The 13,182-nt window shown below is 43.7% G+C and overlaps 1 protein-coding gene across 3 annotated transcripts in view; it reads left to right on the top strand.

The window, feature by feature from the left end:
- LOC144772898 (arylsulfatase D-like) overlaps nt 1-9,005 on the top strand; it is a 734,130-nt gene extending 725,125 nt beyond the window's left edge. For all 3 annotated transcript variants that reach the window (XM_078657571.1, XM_078657574.1, XM_078657572.1), the window contains one exon: nt 7,010-9,005. In XM_078657571.1, coding sequence (XP_078513697.1) covers nt 7,010-7,380 — 371 coding nt within the window. In that variant the 3' untranslated portion in view covers nt 7,381-9,005. The remainder of the gene's footprint in view (nt 1-7,009) is intronic.
- The last annotated feature ends 4,177 nt before the right edge of the window (nt 9,006-13,182 follow it).

The raw sequence follows: 13,182 nt of genomic DNA, 5'->3' as shown, positions 1-13,182 counted from the left end.
ATATATTATTTGGGCCTGGAACCTACGATCTAGGAATACTAATTCCCAATAAACAAAAGGCTCCCCAGCTTGATGGAGGTTTCTTTCTTATGAACTGGAATGGGCATAGGCCAGATGATATAGGGGAGCGTCCCATTGTTTTACAAGTGTTTTTACTGTTTTTATCATGTGTCAAGTCTTTGTACATGCTTTTCTAATAGAATTTTTAACTTGATCTTAGTGTATACTTATTTATTGTTTTATTTATGGTACACACTAGTATATTTCAATTGCATATTGCACAGCAAGGATATTCGAATTAGTGTCCATTATTTCCACTTTTATGGGATATGGGAATTAGTGTATATGAATGATGAATTGTGTAGTATGTCTTTTATGATGAAATATCGAAATAAAGACTTTTTTTGACTGACTTGACTGTGTACTCTAGTCTAGAGACTAACCTGCTGTGAGGTGCATCAATATACACAAAGGGGCAGATTTATGAAGGGCTTGCGCCGCCGGTGCGTCACTTTATTTGACGCAATGGCGGCGCAAACAATGCGCCCTATTTACAACGTGACGCATCAAGGAGATGCGTCACGTTGTAAAGCCCTGCGCCATAAGGAGGCGTTCCTGCGCAGGGGGGGGCGTTCCTGCACAGGAACGCCTCCTAAAAGTGGCTGAGTGAAATCTATGAGATTTAACTCAGTCACTTTCAGGACAATGCTGCGTCAAAACCCTGTGCCTGCTTGAAGCAGGCGTAGGTTTTGACGCAGCATTGTGGAAATGGAGCACCCTCGAGCCTTGCTGGAGCTGCGTCGCGCTTGCGACGCAGCTCCAGCAATGCGCCACCTTTACGGCACAGATGCGTCATGCATCTGTGCCGTTTTTGCCCCATGGTGCGCGCATTGTAAATGCGGCGCACCATGGGTGGCGGAGCAGCGGCGCAGGATGACTGGCGCATCCCTGGGGATGCGCCAGTCATCATAAATCTGCCCCAAAGAATATATCTGGAGTGCAAAATGGAAAGAATACTTGTAAAAGAACCCCCCCACAATCCAGTTCTGAAAATGTAGACAGTGGATCCATGTTCCCTGTCTGCTTTGGCTGAATATAATTGAGAGGCACCTGCGCACCTGTTGTTCCAGTTCCAAGTTCTCTGTGACCAAGGAAGGGAGCGCTCCGCCTAGTACTGTAAGGTGCGCTGTGTAATCACAGCTGGTGTGTGCCTGACAGATGGTTTCCCAGAGGTGAGGGCACATTAACTAACGTTTTGTCTTGCTGAAAGAAGCTGTTCATCTGACCTGAAGGGCCTAAATTTACCCTGGCTGCTGCGATGGGAAAAGAGTCTTTCAACATAGCAGTAGGCGTGACTGTCTATTAACAGTCAGAAAGCGAGAGACCCCCAGAGCAGCCAGGAGAAGAAAGACGGAAAGGAGTAATCTGTTAGCTTCAGGAGTGGTGGGTGCCAGTCTCTCTGGTACTAGGGTTATGGGCCGGAATTTTGGATTTGCAGCTGAGCTTGACGCTGTGCCAAGAAAAGCAAATGTTGGCTGTTCTCACCGTTGTGCCAAAAAGTGCAGCGGCAGCTTACTCTGCCAAATGATGAAGAATTTGCCCATTGCGGCCCTTGATGCCATGATCAAGAAGTGTGCCAGCAACTGTCGATTGTCCTGCTGCGATCCTACCTTTTAGGTGGTGTGGCCCACCTGCAGCCTATTGCCACATGACCTGGAAGCAAGGCAGAAGCTGAGTGGGATCTGACACATCCTCTGGAACCCCTGTGACTCTAAACACCTGTGTCCATGCCACAGGACCTCAGGCTGCAGCCACCTGTGTCATCTCTACCAGGGACCTGCCTGGACTGACAAAGGATGCTCCAGTGAACAGTGCATGTCATTCCAGAAAAGGAGAGAGTGAAGATGCTTTGTACTGGTCTGATGGTTCCTTGCTGCCTGTGTTTTAAAAAGGGAGTACTGCAATTTGTGAGACTTTGAAGTGGCGTTGTACCAAACTGAGTGCTGGATATGATGAACAGGAGCAATCAGCACCTGAGCCTTGGTTTGTACTGCGTAGACACTCAAACCCAAAAGGGAACCGTCCTAGCCTTACCAGAGGAGGGACACCTGTGTAAAAGGAAGAGGTACAAGGCGATACCAAAGGGGATGATGGAGGCTAGCTTGAGTCCAGTGGCAAAGTGAGCAAGGGACCCACGTCTGGGCATTTCCTGCCAACTTAGGGTGAACAAAGCAATACCAAAGGGGGTGGTGGAAGGGGTACGCCGCATCCAAAGTTGCAGTAGCCCTAGCACAAGACCCATAGCTTTGTCTGATAGAATTTTGTGAGTAGTCTTCCGTTTTAGGTATGTGTAAATAAGTGCTTTTCTTTTCTATAGTAAAGCACTGGGTTGGACAATCTGTTATTGTGCTGCTGTTTGATTGCTTAACTCTGATCTTGGCAATACCAAAGGGGATGATGGACCGAGCGTTTGAGCAAATCAAACACTCACCCCCAGTCAACTGACCTGGGTTTAATCCATCGCCATACTTTAGCTCACTCCACCACCCCAGTTCAGACATGGCCATATGCAAATCAGTCTGACCCTGTGCCTCATGGGAGCAGTCCAGCCCGAACTGCCAAGCCATGTCTTCCATGGACTGGAAACAAGCAAACTCTGATCTTGAGCACCAGGACACTACCTCCCTAAAAAGCCTGTCACTGCTCACCATGGCCACCACTGAAAGTTAAGGGTGAAGGGGTTGTTTTTGGCCCATTTTTAAATCCAACAGACTCACCCTGGGATATCAGAGTCAAAAGACCCCACCCCCATATCTCAGGCCCAGTTAGCCTCTGCTTGCCATGTGGCCTCCTGAATGGGATCCGATGCAAAGGCACAGATTGCCCTTGGCACACTTACATAGCTGTGTAGACTTTTTGTAATGTGTTCATAAAGCACAAAAAGTACACCATTCAATGTATAAAGGAAGGAAGGGTTGGCATTTAAGAGAAACAAATAAGGAAAAACGTAGTTAAGGATAATTAGAACACATATTTTATTTTACTTCCTTCAGTTTTACACAGTTGTAGAATTATTACAAATTGGAACTCAACACAGTTATACATGATTACCATAAAAATATAATGCATTTTACGCACACATCATCATTAGGTGTGAGCCATTTGTGTGGGGACTACCAAAAAAATGCCATTTTGACTTATGGCAATTACATTTTGTTTGCAGAAATGCACGCATTTGTCAGCATTCGGTGCTCCAGCTTAATACGCCTTCTAATTGCGCTATATAATTTACAAAGCGCTTCATACCTCTCACGAGTACACAGGCAGCACTATCATTTCCATGTGTTCCTCTGCTGACAGGGGGTGGGGCCTTCTCCTTGGGGCAGAGTGTTTCCTAGCCACTGTACGCTCCCTAACCCTTCTAAGTTCTTACTCTCCTCAGAAAGTTGGCACCATAATGCTCCAGGGCGCATGCACGCATTCGTAGCAGCGAACAAAGCGCTCCCTTGGCATGCACTGTAAACACATAAAGCGCCGCGAGCTGCGAAGAACAAGAAGGCACCGACGCAAACTCCATGAAGCACACGCATGGGCAAACTATTAGAAAGTCTCTTCAAAGTAAACAGACGTGCCGCGGAGAGACCTCAGACCACGACGGTGCTCGCGATATCAACGAACAGAAGATGGTGCCCGTGCCGTGGTGTGATGTCCTCGGTTTGAATTATTTCTTTATTCTAGTAGCACGACACACGCACTCCCCTGCGCTGCCGTTGGTCTCGTCTCCTCCCTGGCGGGCGTGTGACCGCGCTAACGCATCAAAGCAGGAGCGCACACCCGCGCGCGGGGGCTGTCCCACGGCCGTCATTGGTAGCGCTAAAGAGATTGACGGCCCTGGGTCCCACAAACTGCGTATGCCACGCATACGCATCGCACCAGTGACCAGCATCATCACATGCATCTGGTGCGTGCGTGGCGACGTGCTGCTGCTATGAGTGCTGCACTGACTGCAGTAGTAGCCGTTTTTTAATTTGTTTTAAGCAGGTGCGCAACTGTGCACAGCGCACCGTGCACTTGCACTAAAGCAGCCCTTAACTAACTAGATTGGTGTCACCCCAGATGGGGGGACACCCGGTGCGGTCCGCACCCCCCGCACCCCCTAGTGACGCCCCTGATTGGAAGTACAACTTCCAATCGAAAGGTTTGGAAATAGCATCCAGTACTGTTCCAGACTAGGCCATGGTTTTATTGTTAGGAAAGCCCCAGATAATGAGCTGTCGCTCTCTCTGTGCTTATTGAGGTATGCCACTTCCCAATATCTTTCTTTTATGATCTCTTTCGGGGGGAATCTGCAACATGATGGGTTTTCCCACAATTCTGACAGGCCGATACTGGCAAAAGAAACTCTGACCGCTCTCAGCCAGCTGATCTTTTTAAACTGATCTGATGCGATTACATCCCTGAGCCCAGCAGCATATGCTGACAGTTCTGCCGTACACCATAATCTGTGCCAATACAAGATAGGACGAAGACTTGCTTAGTCTGCTATCTCTTTCCTGCCCAGATCTTGTAACAAAGTGAGAACCGGGGTGCTTTGGGGGAGGTTGGTAATGTCTCAGGAACCTGTTTTCAGCAAGGAAGAATCACTTTCTTTAGTTACTTTCTCAGACTACTAGGACTAAAATCACTAGTACGTTGCACATATCGAGTGCGGGATTAATCTCATAAGAGGATTTCTTCATTTATTCATTTATATAAAGTTTTCAATAGCTCAAACTTGACCCCAGAGGGTATCAAAGCGCTTTAAATTTAGGATTGTTGCGTTAAAAATTACATCAGTTACAAGAGCATAGTAAGGTACAGTACACACAAATAATGTTGCGAGAATTTGTAGGAGAGAAGGAAGGAACGAGTCATAGCAAGGAGACAAGGAAGAACTGTGCCCAATGTCCGGCTGGGTAGGTGACGGTTGAGGGGGAAACCAGGGCCAATCGCCACTCCACCGGGCATCAGCCATGTTGCTAAGGTCTCAGCGTTCAGGAAAAACAGTTTTCAGTTCATTTGATTTGAAAAGTTTTATATAGCGCTGGCTAGACCCGGAGGTATAAGAGCGCTTTACCAGAGGATCGTTGCATTACAAGGTACATCTAAAAAGTTGTGTATAGTGCTGGCTGGACCCAGAGGTATCAGAGCGCTTTACCAGAGGATCATTGCGTTACAAATTACATCAGTTACAATAGCGTAGTAAGGTAGGTAAACAAAAAAGAAGTTGCGAGAATTCGTAGGAAAGGAGGGGAGGAAGGAGCCATAGCAGGGCAGAGTTACAGAGAATTGTTATGGGAGGGGGAGGGATGACAGAAACAGGGAGACGGAGAGAAACTGTGCTCAATGTCCGGCTGGGTAGGTGACGGCTGAGGGGACGAACCAGGGTCAATCTCCTCAATAGCTGAACCATCAACCATGTTGCATTAGAATTGAGGCCTAAATGCACATGTCTGTTTAAAAGCAATAGACTGATCATGGTCCATTAAATTCTCACTGATTAGTGCCATCTCAGCAGTTTGCAATTTCACCGCCAGGCTGAGTAATAAGCCACTTCCCATCATGATTACAATTGATCAAGTATAGTGACTTTCTGCCGCTGCTTATGGGAGCAACATTTGGGGATATGAGGATCCATCTATTTCACAAATAGTGGAGAACTCCGTTTTCTTTAGGCGTCTCCTGACTCTCCCCAGATCACTCTGGGTAATATAACTGCCTTGGGACTCTGGATGAGATGTATTTCCAGTGTACTCGTCCCCTTCTGGATGGTTATCTGTTGGGTACCGAGTGGATCATCCATTAATAAGATTATTAGAAGAGGCTGCTTTCAGTCGGATGCGGGTCACAGGATTAAATAGATGTCAAATCATGGTTTTGTGCACTTGGGAGACCACGTCTATATAATAAAACCAATAGTATTACTAGAGCACATTAGAAATTAACTTAATTTATTTGTTATGCTTACAGGAAAGACATGAGGGAGCTGAAGCAATTAGTTAAACCTACTGCTCATGCTTTTTGTGAAATCTACCCCATAGAAGGAGCCATATCTGGTCACGGTGCTCAATATCTCTTGCCTAGATTTAGGTTAAGCGTGTTATACTGCTTGCTTGCGGTGCCGAGAAGATGGCATGGGAAACGACCTTAACAACGTGGTCAAAATACCGCAGTACATTCACATAACTGCTTTTACAAAAAAAGTTGTTACCACGACTTGCACTGGAGGGCGCTCTCTACTAAGGAATAATGTGATTTACTATTCCAATACCTTCCCTACTGTATGTAGGATGGAGTTGGAATAGTAAATCATACTATTCCTAAGTCCAGCACCCTACAGCGCAAGTCATGGTAATGACTTGCGTTGTAAAAGCAGCGATGTAATGTACCACAATCATTTTGATCACGTGGTAACATCATACATCGATGGCATAAGGTTGAGAGACTGCCATCTTGTGGGAGTGATTCAACCTCGGCACTGGACATTATGCACTTTACATTTCGTTTTGTAGATGATGTGCTCCTTTGAGGGCCAGATTTGTATTTCTACATTTAAGGTGTTTACATTTCAATTAAGACCAGCCTTATCATTTCAACAATTATCTACAGAGCATATTTGCTTTTCTGTGGCTGGCTTTCTGAAAGAGCCCATTAAATTCAAATTATAAATGAATTGTTACCTCTCCTAATTTGGATTGTTGTATTCATTATTTTGAATGATATTCTTCTAGTGGCCTTAATCAGTGTATTTGGCATTGTTAGATGTTATGTATTGATGTGATTGTATATTTATTGCTTCTGTGTGGTTAATTTTCAAATAAACCAAATGAAAGTATTAATATGATGATGAATAGTCTGAAGCGTGCCATTTTAACCTATGTATTCACCATCTTGCTTTGTAATGGTTATCTTGTGAGTTACGGATGAATACCATTTTTAAAAGATTGAATATCTCTATTTTTTACCACAGGTGGTGCAATATGGAAGGCTCATTATATCACTCCAATATTTCACCCAGAAGGGGGCATTGGCTGTTTTGATGTAATGTTGTGCCAATGTGATGGGCCCTTAGTAGCCCATCACTACCCTCCATTGCTCTATGACCTGTCCAAAGATCCCTCTGAGGCTAAACCCATTTCTGGAGATACTGAGCCTCGTTTCCTCGAGCTAATAACAAGAATTGACGAGGCCGTAGCGGACCATCAGAAGACCATAATGCCTGTTCCTCAGCAGCTCTCTATGTATAATGCTATGTGGAAGCCCTGGTTGCAGCCATGTTGTGGTATATTTCCATTTTGTTGGTGTGATGCCGAAAGTGACCATGATCAGACTATTGCTTGATGAAGGAAACTGTCTGTTTCTAGCGTCCACATAAAGAATGTGAATTTACATCATTGCATTTGTCAAACAAATTCTATGTTAAGTTACAGATGCTCCAGCTGAGCCTGAATTCAGAAACTGTTTACAATAAACGCTATGTTGAGTGGCCTTACACATCACTTATTTTTCTTTTAACTAGGCCATGTCTTGCCCTCTGCTAACATTCACAGAGACCTCAACCAGTTTCATTGGTAGTTAGAACACTATAGCAAATGTTCAGGAAATCCAAATAGTTCAGGTGGCTAGTATGAAATAGATTTTTTTTTAACTCGCATAGATTTGGTGTCGACTGAACAATTCTCATACATTACAAAGATTACAATGAAATGGACCAGATTCCTTATTTGAGATGATTTTCCTGGGCGTGGGGGAACAAAAGTACAAACCATAAGTTTTATTTGTAAACCAAGATTGGAACTCGGCTCTCCTGAATCCACTGTAGGCAGCACTAAGTTTTGTCATCCCCTAATAATCATCCAATAAAAACACTCTCATTTTGAGGCAAATTGTTTGGGCAATGCCTCGTCATAGTCTTTTTATTATTATCATCACTTGAGTTTAGGGCATGGGTACAAGCAAACAGTTTACCAGGGGCAACAAATGTTGGCCTGTGGTCTGTCTACCAGCAGGTTGGCTGTAGGGGCCGGGATGTTTAGGGGGGTGTAAGCTGGGCAAAGGGAATGTGAAACCAAAAAACTGGGATCAATCCTGGCTTTCTCACTTTACCAAATTGTGTGATCCTATGCAATTGTTTTTTTAACTTTGTCTAATTTTTCCTCATGATCACATATAAATGGAAATTGAAATAAATGAGTTGAGGATGAGCACTGTGCAAAACTGTCTCTTGTAGAAGATATAATAAACTATGATTATTAGTAACCCAGGTCACCCACAGGGTGCCCATGACAACTGATTTGCCTCTTAATATACTATGGCATTGTTGTCAGGGTGGGGAAAACTGAAATGTTTCTAAATTAATTTTGAAAACATTTGCTTTAAAAAAAAATGGCTCGCAATGCAGTGATATGATCTGATGTACTAGGGTGAAACGCTCCTGCATATTAACCGCATGCGCGCTAGCGGTTTTCCCGCTGCGCGCTGCGATTTTGAAAAACCCGCGTTACATGACGAGCCCAGCTCGTCATCAGCATAGGGCACGTTACGTTCAGCGCCGAAGGGGTTAATGAAATACACTTTTATAAATTTTAAAGAGTCTTTATCATATTTATACAAGATGTCTTTAAAAATAAAGGTGTTCCTGAGGTTAGGTGGAGCAGGACAGCAGGACACCTCACTAACATCCTTTCTTTAACTTCAGTTAACCTTTCAATAAATGCTTGTGTCGTAATGTACCTTTTACTTTATGCACTCTCCCTAAAGAGGTTCTCTCCTTTGCTGCTCAGCCTATGATGAGGTCAGACGGAATGTTGATTGTGTTTGGATTGGAAGAATGAATCAGTTGGTGTGGATGGGCTGAGCAGTGAAGAGCCTGCTCCTGGTGGGGCACGTAAATGGATCTTACTTGTGATATCTTATACCTGTAACAAAGAAGTGATACTGTGAATAAAGCTGAGAACTTATCTACATCACCTGGTCTACGCAGCATTTATCTTTGTAACACTGGCGACAATTTAAAGAACATGCGTGCTACTGAAATTGACTTTTGGATTTAGAAGAATATAAGAACTAAAGGAACTTCAAGTAAGTGAATTACAACTTGCAGATTTGAAGAAACTAGGCACCCAAATGCCCCACCAGTGACCCTGTCATCGGTCGCCCTTTTCTTTAAGTGCCAGTTTGTGTTTCACTGACTTTATTTAACAACATTGGTCTGCTATAATTTACTACAAGCTGTTTCGAGAGAGGTTGCTGTGTTTAATGCTGAGAGTGTGCTCCCTGCTGCTCCAGAGGAAAGGGAGCGACGTGAAAATTTGAGCCCAGTACACAATAGAAAAGAGCGTGTGGTTTTCATTTCTGGCCTGCCTCACTGTATCGGATCTGCAAGCGGTTCGCGTCCGGTATCTGATTCACTGTGTTAATCTTGGAAAGTGAAATATTGACTATTTGACTCTGTTCAAATCGGAAAAGAAAAAAGTAAAAAGAGTCAAGTGTTGGGTTGCATCGCCTGTTGATTTGAAGGCACAATTGACTATTTGACTTTCTGTCCAAGTCGGAAGGAAAAGTAAAACTTCTCAAGTGTTTGATTTGCAGTGCCTGACATATTTCAATGTACTTTTTGTTATTTCACACTCTGTGACTTTGAATACCTTTCTCAATTTTGTTACGGTGACGGTTAACCGTTTTGAATTGAAGTGCATAGCGTGCGCACTAACCTGTCTCTCCATGGATCCTCGAGACATTCAAGACTGAGCGCTAGGCAGTGCGCTTTGCTACGTAATCTACATGCGATAATACGCCGAGAACCACCCGACGCGCCGTCACTTACGTGCCTCCTTTTTAGATTGGATTTTTTCGGTGATGCGCTATGGCTACGGTATTCTCCGGGACATTTTCGTTTCCTCAAGTTTTTCGGTGGTATCTTTCCAGCAGCAGCGATATGGCAAGTTCAAGTTCAAGTTAAAATTTATATAGTGCACTACATACCCAGAGGGTCTCAAGGCGCTTGGGGAGCAGGGGGGGGGGGGTTTACTTATCGAATATCCAGGTTTTAAGCTGTTTTCTGAAGGCTAGGTGGTTTTGGGTAAGGCGGAGGTGGATGGGAAGGGAATTCCAGGTTTTGGCCGCTAAGTAGGAGAAGGATCTTCCCCCCATGGTGGCTTTGTGGATGCGGGGAACAGCGGCGAGGGCTTGGTTGGACGAACGCAGTTGGCGGGTGGGAGTGTAGAAGGAAAGGCGCGTGTTGAGGCAGTCAGGTCCAAGTTCGTCGAGGGCTTTGTGTGCGTGCGTGGCAGAACTCATTCGGAGTTTCGTTGGAGCAACATTGGTTATTTTGGAAACGGATCAACAGTGCCATCTAGTGGTTTTGTGGCACATCGATATTTCAGCTTGGTAGGGAATGATTATTTCACTTTGGGATGGAGAATTGATCATCAAGATTTTCTGAAGCTCTACAAACATGACTCTACAAGGTTTTCACTCCTTGTCAACCAGATATTTTAGTATAACTTTTCTGTGGATTGCATTTTTTTTTAAACTGTATTACATTTATTGTTTTCATGCTGTACTCTGGATATGATAACATTCTTTTCTATGCCTATAAACTGTACTCTTTTTTGTCTTTAACTGGTTGATAAGATAACGCTTCTGGATGAGTGAATGTTGTATATGGTCCTGTTTTTGTACACTGATAGGAGTATGTTTTATCTGTAGTGTTGTTTATGTATGGAAAAGGGGAAGTGTGTTGTGTAGTATCAGTAGTCCTGCATTATGTGCTGTAGATGTTTCATTTTAAGTTTTGGTTGGTGTATTGGTGTATGCAGAAAGAGTAGTACACTGTTTTCCTAGTCTTGTTTCTGTATGAAGTAGGGGGAGTATGTTGTGTCCCCAGTCCTGCCGCTTTTCTAGGTTGTGGGTGACATGAGTTTGAGAGTATTGTTCTCTCATTTAATTGTGGTGTTGTGTACCTCATTTTGCAAATTGTTTTCTTTTATTATGAGGCTGGTTTTTGTGCAGTATGTATTGGACTGTGCGTTAAGGATATGCACGCTTAGTATTTTTTCGGACTGTGTGTTATGGGTACGCACGAGGGAAGTTTACCTCTTTTGTTGCTTCCTTTTTTTGGTTTTGTTGTTACCCTGTATGAGGTTAATGCCTCAAGTAGGTGTTTAGACTGTGCAGTTTCGTTGTGCACGTTGGGTTTGGGAGATTTTCTTAATGTATTTGCTTTAGGTTTGGCAGACTCATAATATGTTTGCTTTTCTCCCATTATAGTATTGCTTGGGTTTAAGCAGACCCATAATATGTTTGCTTTGGGTTAAGGGATACCCATATTGGATTTTAGAGTGTTTTGGGGGTTTTATTACCCTGTCTTGGTTTGGGCAGTGTCTTATTCCATTTCTTTGGGGTGGACCTGTTCTGTCATTGGTTTGTGTAGTTGAGGGTTGTAGATCCCTGTTCTGCCACAGTTTTGTTCCTTAGTTTGTGGTGCATTGGCTACTCATTATTGTGCCCGCAGTTTGGGGCGTGAGTTATGTAGATAGTATCCATTGGTTTTGAAGGATGTTTTTATTTATCTTGCATTCTTGTTGTTTATGATCATTATGAAGGGGAGATGGGTGTAGCATCTTAGTTATTTCATTCATTCTCCTTTGCCCTCATTTGTATGTTTGACAACTTCCATGCATTTGTTGTTATGATCATTATAGCAAGGGGGTGATGTATAATTTTGTTATTATTGCATCCTCCTTTGTTGGAACGTGTGTTTTATCAACTTCACACATGTTGATTGTTTTCCATCATTATAAAGGGGGAGATGTGTTTTACGTACCTTTTACTTTATGCACTCTCCCTACAGAGGTTCTCTCCTTTGCTGCTCAGCCTATGATGAGGTCAGATGGAATGTTGATTGTGTTTGGATTGGAAGGGTGAATCAGTTGGTGTGGATGGGCTGAGCAGTGAAGAGCCTGATCCTGGTGGGGCACTTAAATGGATCTTACTTGTGATATCTTATACCTGTAACAAAGAAGTGATCCTGTGAATAAAGCTGAGAACTTATCTACATCACCTGGTCTACGCAGCATTCATCTTTGTAACAGCTTGCTTGTTAGTTTATTATTGTTCTGAATGTTAGTGCCCAGTCAAATAAACAGCAGCACAGTGCTGCTGTTGGCCATGAGCCCGCATGTAAAGGTCGGAAGGGCGGTACTTTGAGTATCACTGGCTTAGTAAAATACTTTGCTGTTTAAGGAGCTGCCCGTTAGCAACCCAATTCACAAATCCTCTTCCTTGTCTTATCTAAGCACAAGAGGAACATATGTTTACATGCTGATGATTGACATTAAAAAAAATCTAATACTGACAGGTAATCTTCATAACTTGAAGACCACACTTTCCTTCTCATAGCCTCAAGTCTATTCAGAAGGGTTTTTGCCACACAACCTCTCATAAAAATGTTTTCCAAAGTGTTTAATTAATTAATTTATTTCCAAAACAAGCTTCTCTCTTTCTAGTTTAGGAATATTGCACCTAATACTCACCAAATATCACATACAGCATTACTGGATACAGCTTGAATGCCTGATATTTTAACCAGAGACATCCAGGGGGGAAAGTCCAAGGACAGTAACAATGAATACCTCGTTTAGAGCTTTGACCAATTTGCAGCAATGCTCCCACCCCACCAATTCCATGCTTTTCCTCTCTAGTAAGAGTTGTCGTAAGAACAAGGTTGATATCAGCAGAGCTTCTGAAGGTGTAAACCACTGGACTGTTGGCCCAACCATCAAGGGACCACCAGATCACAGTGAGGGCTGTATCACCCTCCTGAGGGGGGAACCAGGGTGGTACTAGTGTCACTCATTTTCCTTGCCAGTGTCCAGCATAGCAGACACAGGCAGAGAAAATGCAGATAGGCTCCCATTAGCAGGGGGAAAACTCCCTGCACCTACGCAGCATCCCTTCAGTGCTTTAAACCGATCCACTGTGGAAGTAGCTCCCTTCTCTGTAAAGAGAGTCCAATTTGAGAGCCGAGGACCTCTACATAGGGCAGTAAGTCACATGAACACGATTTCTACCACTCCTAAGACCTTAGACTAACTGTAGTGAAATTACTGGTAAGTAATCAGGACATTACAATGTGGATAG

This window comes from Lissotriton helveticus, chromosome 8, assembly GCF_964261635.1.
Source record: "Lissotriton helveticus chromosome 8, aLisHel1.1, whole genome shotgun sequence".
Classification (NCBI taxonomy): Eukaryota; Metazoa; Chordata; class Amphibia; order Caudata; family Salamandridae; genus Lissotriton; species Lissotriton helveticus.
The sequence above is the reverse complement of the archived record's forward strand: the minus strand, read 5'-3'. Positions and strand labels throughout refer to the sequence as shown.